The 14629-nt window shown below is 37.3% G+C and overlaps 1 protein-coding gene across 3 annotated transcripts in view; it reads left to right on the top strand.

Annotated features, from left to right (window-relative positions):
* MON2 (MON2 homolog, regulator of endosome-to-Golgi trafficking) overlaps positions 1-14629 on the top strand; it is a gene marked incomplete at both ends in the record, with an annotated part of 70314 nt that overhangs the window by 7752 nt on the left and 47933 nt on the right. For all 3 annotated transcript variants that reach the window (XM_079538046.1, XM_079538048.1, XM_079538047.1), the window contains 3 exons: positions 6723-6786; positions 11357-11484; positions 12164-12295. In XM_079538046.1, the coding sequence (XP_079394172.1) occupies positions 6723-6786; positions 11357-11484; positions 12164-12295 (324 nt within the window). The remainder of the gene's footprint in view (positions 1-6722; positions 6787-11356; positions 11485-12163; positions 12296-14629) is intronic.

Genomic DNA, 14629 nt, shown 5'->3' with positions numbered 1-14629 from the left:
TAGCACTATTTTTCCCTCAGCATGGAACTCCTGTAATTGGGAATGGCACCATCCTTGAGTGCAGTCAAATCCAGCAGGAATTAGTTTGGCGTCTTCAACTGTAGTCCCTGTTCTTGGGGTTAGAATTGTGAACTAATTGTTCCCTCTATTAGTAGATAACGATACAGAGTAAAAGAGATGAGTTTTGTTTGCGTCTCAGGTGAAAACTGTTTTGTGCGTGAATAGAGGCTGATCATCTGTCTGTACTTTCTTGTCTTTAAGCGCTAAATAAAGGTAACACAAACTTTTAAAGTGGAAAGTATAGTATTTCTTTTATTATTTTTAAATAGGGCTGTTTGGCAATTCACATAAATCACAAACTCCAAACATAAAGCTGAAAAACTGTAGCTGCTGCTGCGTTTGGATGGAAGGCTTTATGATAGTGAAAGTGGTTTACTGAAATTAAATATTCAGTTTGTTGGAAAACTAATACTATTTTAGTATGATTGCTGAGATTCTGTGGCAGAAAAATTAAATTGAGAAACCTATGTAGGAATTATTATTAGAAGTGTTTTGAAAGAAGAGTTATTGTTTTCCCTGCTTTCTTTGTCCTGTATGTAACTCCAGGATGGCATATAGGAGTGAGCAGTGATTGCAACCAGGTTCACGTTCTCCACAGCCTCCCATCAGATAGTTGTAGGCATTTACAAGCTCTCCCCTTAGCCTGGTCTCCTTCAGGCTGAACAAGTGCAGCTCTCGCATCATCTCCAACCCTGCTCGTCACCCCTCCTTATGGTCTTGGTAGACTCTGGCTTCATCCTGTCACCTCAGTGTCTGCTTTACACTAGTGAGCTTGAAACTACTCTTGTGAGAATGTTGCTGGAGAACAGTGTGCAAAAGGCATAAGACTCCCTTACCTTGGCTTGCTGGCTACACTTGTACTAATACAGCCCAGCTGTTCCTACCAGCTCGTTTAGGTTCCTCTGAATAAAAACCCACCTGTGCATTGGGCATTACCCCAAATTTGATATCTGTCTGTAGGCTTTACGCTATTACCTGGGCTGCTAATAAAGATGTTAAATGCAATTAGCCCCACTGCCCATCCCCAAAGAGAAACATTAGTTACTTGTCACCATCTGGGCTTCATACTACTTGTAATTATTCTTTGAGCTGACAGTCTAGTCAATCATCAACTCACTTTATTGTCTGCTGGTCCACACCTCACTGATTTGATTCTAAGGGGGCTTATACTGTACCATAGAGAATGGCATCAAAGGCTTTGCTATGCTCAAGGCATACAGTATGCGCTGCTTTCCCATTACCTGGCCATAAGATCATTGTAGAAGGTGATGGTCAAGTTCGTGCTAAACATGTGTTGGTTGTTCCTGGTCACTTTCTTGTCCTGCCTGTGCCTAGAAATGACTTGGCCCATAACCTCCCAGCAGTCGGTGTGGATGTCTGTGTGCTATTGCTTGGTTTCCTTTGAGATGTCCCTGGTTCTCTTTCTAGTCCATTAAATAACCTTCCTTCATTGCCTTGACACTAATCAGGTGTGGTTTGTAGGCTTGTGTGTGTCTGGTTGGCTTAAGTACTAAACTGACATATTCTGAAACTGCTTCTGCAGATGGTGGCACTTTTCCAGAGGCTCTGCTGGTAACTTTGTTCCAAGCCAGGAGAACGTGAGCAAGCTGTAATCCAAGTACATTAAATCACTGAATACAATAATTTCCTGTGAGTACAGAGTGCTGTCAATCAGAACTAGCATTTCACCAGTTTAAATCATAGATAGAATGAGTATATATAAAAGAGAAGGGTCTAAGTAGGGATTGTTCTCCTGAGGAGAAGGATAAAAATACAGAAGGAAACTACAGTGATTTTTTTGCACAGATGTGGTACACTTGAGTGCTTTCATGACGCTGATTTACTGTGTGGGTTTTTGTGGGTGTGCCTTTTCTAAATAATAGTTTTGCAGTGCAGTAATGGTCCAGAATGTACTTTTGCAAAGCAAGCCAGAATAACATTGAATTGAGACAGTAGTTTAGCCAGGAGAATCTCTTAGCTAATCTGTTGGATGTAGAGTTAGTGTTACAATGAGAGAAGCAAATAATTATAGACAGAAAGAAATTGCTCCATTTTTTTCATGATAGATGTGAAAGTGACTGTAAATGATACATGTTACTCTCATCCAATCATAGTAAAAGGGTTGCAAACAGTACGATGTAAGTACCAACACAGGCCAACATTCCCTGAATTACTGAATGCTTTTGTTTTCAGAAAAGAGAAGTCAAAAACTTGCAGAGGAAGGGCAGCAAACCTCCCAGCAGGTTTGATATCTCTTGAGATAGCAGTTTGCATGTAATTGAAACACGAGGTCATTCAGAGTGTTAATAGTGGAAATATTTAATTTTTTTTGTAAAAATACAATCTAATTGTAAGTTCAGGTAAAAATATATTTGAAGTGGAATCAGTCCATAGTTGAAATGAGCACCTGCGTGGTTGTTACATTAATCATCTTTATGCAGGTGTGTAATTTTTGGTTTAGAAGAGAAAAGAAAAGTAAAAAAGAAAAAATAATTGCTGGCTTGTAATGGTGAGACACCAGTTTCTTTGAGGATGAGCAAGTCGGTCCTTTTTAAAACCTTCTTAAAAAAGATCTTCTGAAACATTTAAAAAATTGCTGAAACAGTGTTCTTTTCGTTTTCTGAAAAGGGCAGCTGATAAGAAAGAGGTTCAGGATTATAACTGTGTGTTATATTTTCCTCAGGAAGAGCTGTTAACTGTCCTGTTTATCAGTGAAAGAAGGATAGCACGTTCACCCTGACACCTGGGGAAGAGAGCAGGGATCACTGTGGAGCAGCTGACTGCTGCCAGCTCTCAACCCAGCTGCCCACCAGCACTCTATCTGTACACACACATTTTGCCACATTGCAGTGGGGCTTCTGTGATGTCTTTGCTTGTGAGAAGTAAAACACTATTCCAAATAATTTCAGGGTTATGTACGCTGAGTGCCGTTACTTCTAATGGCATTCTTTGCTTGGGCTACCAGGTAACATTATCATTGTGACATTAGCTATACTGGGATCTTGAAAGACATGGAGCTCTTGGAACAAGTCCAGAGGAGGACCACTAAGATGATCAGAGGGCTGGAGCACCTCTTCTGTGAGGAAGGATTGAGGGAACTGGGCTTGTTTAGCTTGGAGCAGGGAAGGCTCAGGGGAGACCTCGTTGCGGCCTTCCAGTACTTGAAGGGAGTGTATGAACAGGAGGGAGAACGGCTGTTTACGAGGGTGGATAGTGATAGGACAAAGGGGAATGGTTTTAAACTGAGACGGGAGGCTTAGGTTAGATATTAGGAGGAAGTTTTTCACTCAGAGAGTGGTGATGCACTGGAACAGGTTGCCCAAGGAGGCTGTGGATGCCCCAACCCTGCCTGGAAGCATTCAAGGCCAGGCTGGATGTGACTCTGAGCAGCCTGGTCTGGTGGTTGGTGACCCTGCACACAGCAGGGGATTGAAACTGGATGATCATGGTGGTCCCTTTCAACCCAGGCCATTCTGTGATCTTTTGCTACTGGAGACTGATCCATTCCAGTTAGATCTGAGAACTTGTACAGAGTCCCTAATCATTTGCAGATCTGCCACACGTCATGTCACCTGTGACTGGGTTGTGGGTACTGGTGGCTTCCCATTTTGTCATCCTCAACATCAACCAGTGGAATTGCATATCTAACAGTCCCAATATTAACTAGTATTTATGAGTTACAGATCTCTATAGTCTGTGTGCATGTATTTTATGTGGAGAAATGTCATTCTGGGAATGGAATGTTACCTGGCTGTTGACCTCTCTGAGGGTGTGTGAGCCCTTGCTTGGTGTTAGCAGAGTGCCGAGCAGAAGTTGGCTGTCACCTGGCTGGTGCCTTTGGTTTGAATGGAGGGCTGCAGGGTCCTTCTGGATTTTGCTGTGAGATTATAGACTGTTTGAAGAGAAGCAAATAGGAGTATCCAGATGAAATTGATTATAATATATGTTATCACTGAGAGCCCATTTCTGTTTTTCTTCAATGTTTCTCCTGCCAAAACTGAATCCTACAGTTACTGCAGCAGAAACATGAAACAAAATGCAATAGTGACAGTGTGTGCTTGAGGCGCTTTATTTCAGCTCATTTCACAGATGTTAAAGTAGCAGAATAGGAAATGTAATTGACTAAAGGCTTCAGGTACACTTGAGCTTTGTTATGGTACAGGAATTATATATATTTGCTTCTTTGCGACTACAGTTAGCTGTGGTGCTAACGGAAACTTGTATAATGCTGCTTTTACAAGTGGTGACTGCTTAAAACAGATGCCTTATATTTATATGAAAGTAAATAACTGTAGTTATACCAGTAAATTCATAGAATGGTACTGGCCATATGCTTGATCAGTGTTGTAATACTCTTTATTAAAATATCCTTTTATAATGGGGCAGTAACATCTAGAGTGCTGTAGTAACATTTACATTGGTGTAAATTTGCAAACTTTAAATCTATTATTACTATTTACCAAGCTAAACCAAGCCTATCCAAGTTTACTTTTACACCGATGTATATAGGATAAGCAGGCAACTGTTTGTAGCCTCATTTTTTTCTACTGTCTCCTTTTTCAATTGAAGTCCTTTTTTGTAAATAAGTGATTATTTTTTATACTTACAGTGGAATACGGTGTTTTGTTGTTATTGTTTTCTTTAGTAGGTTGTGTGCAGTTATTGTTTTCTTTAATAGGTTGTGTGCAGTTAACTTTTAATTGTGAACAATTTGATTTGTAATTCTGACTAGAAATTGGCATTATTATTTCTTTGATTCAGAGGAAATTTGTCACTACTGGCTACTAAGAAAGCAATTCCAGTTGATGTGATGAGGCTTAGTTTGAAGGTAATTGGAAGTTGGACTGTGACAAATCCTTCGTATTAATGAATGGGAACAGTTTGTTGTGACACGACCCCTCATTAGCTGACAGTGTATAACTGAAGTGGAACAAGGGTCGACTTAACATGTTGCACCATCTTAAGTTTTAAGTTAATGTAATTAAAATAAATGAAACTGTATTTGGCACTCCTCAATTTAATTATGCAGAATATGTATTTGCATGTTGCCATGCACTCATTTGAGCATGTAGTATATTAGTTTAGGCACTGTTGATATTATTCTATAAATATTTTTCATGTGCAAACACTGTTCAGCAAAGCTAATGTAATTCCTCAGAATTTCACAGGTGTATTCAAATGATGGTAAGGCTGTGTGAAGTATTCCTATGCTTACGTTGGGAAACAAACAAAAAGCATGGAAATTTTAGGTTTCATTTTTTGAAATTTAGCTGTTGTGAGAAATAACCTTTATCAGATCTTAAATTCAAAATAAAATACTTCAGTTATGCAGTCATCTTTGTCTGTCTTTCTGGGAAATCTTGTTGGAATGGGATTCAGATGGAGGGGAAATGGTTCTCTTTGGCAGAGCTACGTGCTGTCACTTTCATGTTTCTGCCAGCACAGACTGGCTGCTTCTCTGGTTGGTGCCGTGCAGTGACAGCACAGTTCTCTTAGCAGGAATGTTAAGTCCAAGGAAATGTGGGAAGGCTTAGTGTGTAAAGTACACAGAAATATGAAACAGAATTAAAAGGGGCACTTATACTTTCAAAGGCAGAAAAGGAACATGTTTTCTATTGTTTGGGAAAAACTGTTGAGTTTCTTTTGGTATGCAGTGTTTTATGGAGATTTCTTCAATTGTATCCAGGGCTTTATGAGGTATTAATGAATTTAAAAACTGGAAAGAAGCCATTTGCAGTGTAATTTGCATTTTTTACACAGAACTTGCCAGTAATTTTAGTTTTGAAAGGTAAAGCACCTCTGTGAAATGTTCAGTTTGACTTCACTGCGTTAGAAATCGGTGCTGGATGATTAAGAGGAGAGTTGGTCCCTCTCAGTGATTCATGGTATCCCTGCTCCATTACTGGCCCTTGAGCATCCCTCAGGCTGCTGGCCCAGGAAGGATGGGTGGTGAGGTGCACTACAGTGCTGCTTATGGGGACCAGGGGGCATTGATGTCAATGGGCTGTCATGTCGGGGAGTGCTGTGGGTACTGCTGGGAACAGAAGGCTTGTAGAGCTTACATGCAGTTAATTTGTAGAGGGAATTCAGGACACAAATTGCATGAGAAATTAAATTTTGTTCCAAAAATATTTGTAAAAATGTTAGCTTACAAACTGAAAATGCTACTACCTGACTTGAAGAACAGTGATAGAATTCATTTGCTGTGTACCATGTCAGTTTTATTAGCTGGATTTAATTGCTCAAGTGTTGTGTATTTAACATTGATACTGTTACTAATATTCTCAGTTCCTTCAGCATTTCAACCTGATGAACGTGACAAGTTATAATATATCAAATGAGTTGTTTCATAGATTGAGGATATACACAAACTGCTTGCCAGTTTGTTTTTTTGCTTGCTACTGACTTTTCTTTGCATTCGTAAGACTGAAAAATAATACAATGAAAATTGCCTTCTGAAAATCAGAACCATCGAATATACCCCCTTCTGTACTGTTCTGGGAAGGAATTTCACTTCCATATTAACTCTGCTTACTGAAAATGCTGCAATTTTATATATTTTTTTCCAAGACTGTACAATTTTATTTATCTTAGATATGTTCATTTCTTTGCAGATATTGATGTATGCAACAGCATCTAAACTACTTATTTTCCTTCTACAGGCTGCTGAATCAGGAATAATAAAAGTGAAAACAATAGCTGCACGGAACACTGATATTTTGGCAGGTAATTATTTGCAGTGCAGTGGGAAAAACAAACTTGTGTTATAGATCAAAATGTTAAAGATATGTCTTGGGTATGTGCTGTAATCCTAAATGCCTTTTAGTGTGTGCAATATCAGTGATACTATATTTGTAGGTACCTAGCAAAAAAAACCCAGGAATGCTGAGAAATTCTACTTCTGTATCATGCTCATGCTATATTAATGCTGCCTGAGCAAGGACTCCATTTTCAGTGACTGTTCTAAAAAGTAATCATCCACTTAGAAAAATATGAAATTATTCAGCTTCACATTCTCCATGTCTTATTCACTGCCACAGCTGTTGTTGAGTGTTCAGTGTGGAGTTCTGGAGATCCTCATCTGTGTCTTTACTGTGAGAGTCTAGCCTTTGGAGAGTTGTACCTGGCAGGCAAAAATCCATCTTAATCAGAGACAAGGTCATTCAATTTAAGATGTACCATTGCCTTGAGGGACAGGAGATATTTTGCAAGTTGCAGCTTTGTAAGTGCTTAAAGCTGTTATCTCTGACTTTCCTCAGCTGTGCTAAATAGCATGTAAATTGATGGCTTTTTACCAATTGCTGGTAAAACCTTTGGCCAGATTTGAATGTCCCTGTCTGCCCCAGCTGTAGTCCAACTTCTTTACAGTACTCAATTATTTGAAAGGTCCAAATGAAATAGATGCAAAATTACTTCTTAATTTGAGGTATGCAAATCAGTTGTTGTTAAGGAGGCACTTTCTAGAAGTATTTGAAATAGCAGTCCCATCCCTCAATATTTCCCTTTAATGCCTCTTTTTTATTTGTTTATTTTCTTTGTTTTTACTGCTGTCATGAATGCTGACATAAGTGGAAAAACTATGCCAGGTAATGTCAGCTATGCATCAAAACACACAAATGAACAAGAGAAATCTCCAGTCAGCCATTTGGGAAGCTAGCAACGTTTTTTGACGTATAACTGTGTAAAGATCTTTACATTTTAGAAAACTATATTTTTAATTTCCATTTCAAAGTGGGAAGATGTGAAGAATTATTAGTTTAAGGCATGGATAGGCAGTCCTTTATCTTTCTGAGGGAATGCCTTCTGATTGTTGGTCATGTTTTGTTATTAGTTTTCTTTTGTAAGGCTTACACTAGAATGTAGTCAGAATTTGTTTCATTCATCAAAACAAAACTGTACAGGCTTGTTTCTTTTGATAATAGGCTAATAACTTTTTTTCCCATTGAGAAATTGAGGAACAAAGGGTAACTTACGCTGTGCCTGCGCATTATCCTGCTAATTTAAATGCAGTGCCATTAAACAGTCTCAACTCTTCATGGACTCCTGTATTTATTTTATTTTTTTTAAGAATCAGTTGTAACCTGATCTTGTAGATGAATTAATATCCAGATTCTCTATTGTCTCCCACCTGGTATTTAATATTATTTTGAAGGAAGTTAGCACGTATACATTAGCTGAAAAAGACTACTGTAGTTGTGAAGACTTGTGGAGTAAATATTTTTGACTGTTGGATGATTTATTAACATCTACCAGACATTCTGTTAATGTAAAAATATATTTTCATTAGGATATTATTATTATTTGCCATAAACTGTTGATTCATTAAAATAGGTAACTATATCAGACTTTTAAAAATAAGCTGACCTGATGTTTTCTTGAAGCTATACACTGTGTGGAATTATAATTATCCCAGATAATTAAAAACGGAAAACAGATGTAATTTTAAAATGACAAACTTATTGTGATAACATGGTAGTAGTGCTGTGTCTGGTGATACATTTAACTTGCCAGAATCCTGAGGTCTCTGATGTAACTTGTTTCTTTCTCTTGAAAAAAGTTGAGTAGTTTCAGAATCTTCATTTTTGGCAGCCTGCATGTGCTTTGGAGTTTATTTAGGTGAACTTGAGTAAATCCAAAGAGAAGTCAGCTTGTGATTTATAGCATGGGAGACAGATGTGAGAAATTATTGCCACGTGGCTCTGAGATGTTCTGTTTTTAGATAATTCATGCTTTTGCTTTAGAAATTCTTTTTAAAAGATTGTGACCTTGCTGATGGAGTGAAGTAGTCTCTTTTTCTCCAAATTTATTTTTGATGTGGTTCATTATGATAGATGTCTTTTTGAATAAAATGTTACTTAATTTTGGTATGGCAAATGGAAGCACAGCTGGATATAAGAACGTTTTTGTGTATTTTAAGACTGGAACTCATGTAGTAGTTGATACCAAACTAGATCTACCAGATGTTTATTTCAGCTTCATAAAGTGAAAGTACTTGTACAGATTAAAGAAAAAATACTGTAGAAAATTTGTTTCTTTTTAATCTCTGTATTTAGTGTTAAATCCCATGCAGTTCTGCCATTCAGAACTCTGTCATGAATCTTAAGTGTTTTATGTTATCTTTTTTTAAAAAATGTTTCTTCTTTCTATTTGATGGTTTGAATTTGTTGGTGAGTCAGAAAGTTGTGTGAGTAAAGAAGCATTTGTGTCCACTTGTGAGTAGCTCTGTTGGCTTTGCTATAGGAAACAAAGCAGTTTAGCCATTTTTTCATGCTGACACATGCTTAAAATTACATCTTCATTCACATTTATGCTGATGTTTTATTATTTTTGGTAAGGCATTTGGTACAAGATCAGCCTCTTCAATTGCGCACGCAGTAATTGACTTGGACTGTATATGTGTCGGTGTTACCCATACAAGCTACTGCCTTATAAAAATTGGTACTTATTGTATCCTATTCTTTTCAGAGAAACTTGTCAGTCCTGTGCTTCGGTTTAAAATATCATTAAAATACATTTTTGTAGCTTGATGTTTGGGCCTTTTTTCAAATTGCTTATAGTGATACTTAATAATAGACCTTCATGACAGCAAAAAAATTCAAATTCTTCAATAAATGATTATAAAATTGATAAACTTCACATATTTATGTGAGGATTTTTTTTTTCTTTCTTTGTGGTGATATTTGTGTTCTACACGTGTTTATTATTACAGATAGCTAGAATGCACGGGAATGACATTCAGTGTAAGTTCTTCACAATTGTCAGCCACGAGGATATTTTTAATATATGAAATAAGGATGTGCAGCTAAAGCCTTAAAGGTTTGCATGAATCTCGGCTGAACATGAGCCAACAGTGTGCCCAGGTGGCCAAGAGGGCCAATGGCATCCTGGCCTGCATTAGAAATGGTGTGGCCAGCAGGAGCAGGGAGGTGATCATCCCCCTCTACTCAGCACTGGTGAGGCCGCACCAGTGAGTGCGTGTTCAGTTTTGGGCCCCTCACTACAGGAAAGACGTTGAGGTGCTGGAGCGTGTGCAGAGAAGGGCAACGAAACTGGTGAGGGGTCTGGAGCACAGGGCTTATGAGGAGTGGCTGAGGGAGCTGGGATTGTTCAGTCTGGAGAAGAGGAGGCTCAGGAGAGACCTCATTGCACTCTACAACTTCCTGAAGGGAGGTTGTGGTGAAGACGGATTTGGCCTCTTCTCCTAGACAACAAGCAGGATACGGGGCAATGGCCGCAAGTTGTATCAGAAGAGGTTTAGGTCAGACATAAGGAAGAACTTCTTCTCTCAGAGAGTGGTCAGGCACTGGAATGGCTGCCCAGGGAGGTGGTGGAGTCGCCGTCCCTGGCAGTGCTCAAGAGGCGTCTGGACGACGTGCTGCGTGATGTGGCTTAGTGCTTGTGGTGGCAATGGTGATGAGGAGACGGTTGGACTGGATGATCTTACAGGCCATTTCCAAACTTGTGATCCTATGATTCTATGATTCTATGAATCAACAATGCTATACAGAAAGCAGAAAAGCATTCATTGTTCTGGGTGTGCATTGCTTTGATCTTTCAGAAATATTTTCTTTTTTAATTTTATGAAGCTAAGCTTTTATTTCTAGAAATGCTCTTATGGGGAAAACATTTTTTAAAATGTCAGTGTGCTATGTTCTATTAATTGTGAAGTTTTATCTCCTTTTAAAAAAAAAAGTTTCTGAAACTTGTAATTTTGATGAAAATACTTCTCTTTAGGAAGCTACCTTTCACATTTACACACTGGTTAAAAAATTCACAGCTGGGTGTGTTTATCCAGGACCTGTGTCCAGGATTCTCCAGCAGTTTTGTTGATGGCATTTTGCTCTTCTTCTTTTCAAGTATTTGGCATTTCTTGTGCCGCACATTGTGTCGCTTTTGAATACAGTTCTGAGGTGATGCAGAGCAGAAGGAAAAGGCTCCTGGAAAGAGAGAGGTCAGCACTGTGCAGACAGCAAGAGCTTTGGTGTAGGCAGAATCTTACAGTTTGTAAGAAACCAAATTGGCTCTAAGTAGACATTTTGGATTTGGAAAGTAGCTCAAAGACTAAATGTTGAAAAAGGATAGAAGATATTTGGAATTAGAGCATTAATGGTGGTTATGGAGGCATGCCTTGGCAGCCCGTTGCCTTTCTTCATTTGGCTTTTCCCTGTGGTACAGAAGTAACTCCCAGATTTCCAGGACTGGAGATTAAATTTTCATAATAGCTATGATTAACAGATTTTGCATTGTATTCTTCAAAGTATTAAAAATTGACTGTTTCCATGTCTCTTTTCAAAAGCACTGAAAGAGAACAGCTCAGAGGTAGTTCAGCCTTTTCTCATGGGTTGTGGAACAAAGGAACCAAAGATCACTCAGCTGTGTCTAGCAGCCATACAAAGACTCATGTCCCATGAAGTTGTTTCAGAGGTAAGATCAATCTTTGCACAAATTACTAAGTGTTTCAATGTGAGTAGCACAGAGCTCAAACTGAAGATGAGTTGTTTTTTTTTGAGGAGGCTCTTTATGTTACACTGAACACAGTTTGCAAAATATATTGCTCATTTTGATTTAAAAATGTAATTTAAAAGAAAACCTTTTTCATCATTAAAAAAAATGTGGTGGAGAAAAATAATAACTTCTAGAAGGAATTTGTGAACATTCAAAAAAAAGCACTTTTAGTTTGCTTTCTTGTAGCACAGGAACAGTCACTAATAAACCTGATGAAGACTGTATCCATGAAATTTATTCTATGTGAAAATGCTCTGTATTGTTTGTTGTGTGTTATTTTAAAAACAAAATAAATGTATACACATTTATTGCAACATGAGGTGATATATTATGGTGCTGCCATAAAGTGTGTTAAGAAGTTGGTGAAAATAATATATCTAAATATTTATTTGTGTTTGCATAGTATAAAATTATACTGTTATTTCTCTGATATGAGCAGAAAATAAAGAACCCTCTTGAATTTGGACCATACATTAAGAGATTTCCGTGATACTCAGTTACATACAATTATGAAAGTGCTATTCTGACAGGTGTACTCATGACATAAATGATATATAAACATCATAATTATTGGCACAAAATGACTTCTTTTTGGTAGGCTGCAGCAGGAAACATTATAAACATGCTTTGGCAACTGATGGAAAATAGTCTTGAAGAACTGAAATTGCTTCAGACAGTTCTTGTTCTTTTAACAACCAATACAGTTGTGCACGATGAAGCACTATCCAAGGTAAGTACATGTTAGTGCCAATTATAGTAGTTATAATATCCAAGAGGAAAACTGGGAAGAAGTTTTATGTATAAAGCTCTTGGAAATAATGGAAGAAGAGGGAGATATCTTGAATTTTTTGACTCTGTATTGGCTTTATACTGAACTGTGAAAATAGGATTTTTTTTATCTTCCTTTTCACTCTGTCTTTTAATTCCTCCACTATAAAAATTCCCAACCTAACGGGAACATTAAATAAAAAACACTGGGTAATGCTTATTCTTCTGGTTTACTAAATTTGTTTTCTATTTATTCAACCTGAAATAAGCGCACATAGCACAGCTTAAGCTGTCATGAATGCAGCAAATATTAGAAGCTGCCCCCCACCCTGCCTTAAATCTATCACATAAGTTGTACAGTTATTGCTTTTTCAGTAAGAACTGAAATAATGTTATGGTACAATTTTAAACTAGTACTGCTTTGGATATTGTGTTCCAGCTGAAACAAAAAAACACAGGTATTCTGATCTCGTTATATTTGTCATATCCATCTGCAAATTATAAGTTTGATTTCTTGATTCTATGTATGTATTCTTTTTTTAACATAAGGAATTTTTTTAACAGATCACTGCAAACTTCCATATTTGTTTTCTTTGTCTTCCATGTATTGGTTTAATATGGGACGGTTTTGTGTTTCCTTGAGAGAACAGAATTCAAGAATATTTTTAAGGTGTTCTGCTCTGATGAAGGGATTCGAGTTATTCTTTCCTTCAGATTTTGGAGAAATATCTTTGCAGTTAGATGAGTAGTTACTAAAAGCATTATTAATCTAAGCAAAGAAAAGAAAAACATGAAAAGAAATGAAGGCTGGGTTATAAAGGTCTGCTGAAGGCAGAAAGATAATGGAAAAATGTGTAGATGGCAGAATGGAAATTTACTGAGGATTGAAGGATTTGCCGGTCTGTCTGTTTTGTCTTGGGTATTTGCACTATGGCAAAGACCATCACCAACTTGTTTCTTTATTCCACATGCTGCTCATTTTCCATATTAGATGCTGTGTTCTAGGGCAAAAGAATATTTTTTGAAGAAAATGTTTATCATTTAGAATGTAGGATTCTCAGTAGCAGATGTTCTAAAGCAATGTGTGGTAATGTTATAGATTGAATTTAGGCTGTAGAAGGAGGCAAATGTTCACATGCTACGATTACTAGAAAATCTAATTGCTGCACTGTTAACAAATTGTTTACAGCAAAATGAAAACTAGTGTGTTTTAGAACTATATGGTCAATTTGGGGCAGGCTTTGACTGAGACAAGAAAAAAAATTCATGTTTTTATCCAAGGCTTGGAATCACTAGAGTTTCTCAGTTGGTCAAATGTAAGCCTTAATTAATATGAATAAAATAATGGGTTGGTTTGTTTGCTTTTTCCCACAAGATTATTTGGAGAACTGTTTGAAAGGTTTTTTTTTTTCCATTTTGAAAAGTTCATGAAGAAAATGAGTTTGAGGCAGATGTGTGTTGAATATTCATGTTTCAGCCTGAGTGATTGACATTATGAAAATTACTGGTAAACCTTCTTGTAGAGACCCTTAATATGCACACTGCAGTTAGATTAACCTGCAAGTAATGCAACATTTTTTGAAAGTCCAGAAGTGTATCATGTATGGCATAATCTAAGTGGAGTCCACAGATGGTTTACAACAAAAAGAAGGAAGTAAAAGAAAATTGTGACTCTTGTATGGCAGCACATGGCACTGTACCTGGGTGTGGCTGAAGTTCATGCAAGTGCAAGGACATGAAATAAAGGTAGAAGAGCAAGAAATACAGGTTTTACCACACATACAGATGTTAATCTTCAAAATTCATTATAAGACCATTAATTATGAAATTATGTGTTAGATGTAATAACAAATCCAATGGCAAACAATATTCAGGTCACTGCCTGCACAATGGCACATCAAAATATGCACCTTGGGAGGAACGGTAGCAGCCCAGCTAACGTGGTTATTTAAGTGTTGTGATTTATGTAGTAGAGGAACTGTGTAAAGTTATTCATGTTTTAGCTTTGAAGTTGCCTAATGCTTCTGTAATTAGCTGTATAATCCTGATGTCCTTATTGACCTTAATGTTCATACAAATTGTTTTATGTAGTTGATTGATGTGTATTCTCAGTATGATGGTTACTGTTTTATTGGTGCATTGTAGCATCATCTGTTATTACCACTTCTAGTTTACTGTTAAGGAGGATTACTAAAGAGAATTTTGGCTAGAATAATCCATAAAAGTTATTCTGGTTCTTCAAATTTAAAGTGATAGAACTAGGTTTTTTCAGGCAACCTTTTGACAAACGATAGTG

Source organism: Tetrao urogallus (assembly GCF_951394365.1).
Source record: "Tetrao urogallus genome assembly, chromosome: 1".
In the NCBI taxonomy this organism is placed as follows: domain Eukaryota; kingdom Metazoa; phylum Chordata; class Aves; order Galliformes; family Phasianidae; genus Tetrao; species Tetrao urogallus.
Note: the sequence above shows the minus strand (reverse complement) of the source record. Positions and strands in the feature narration are given on the sequence as shown.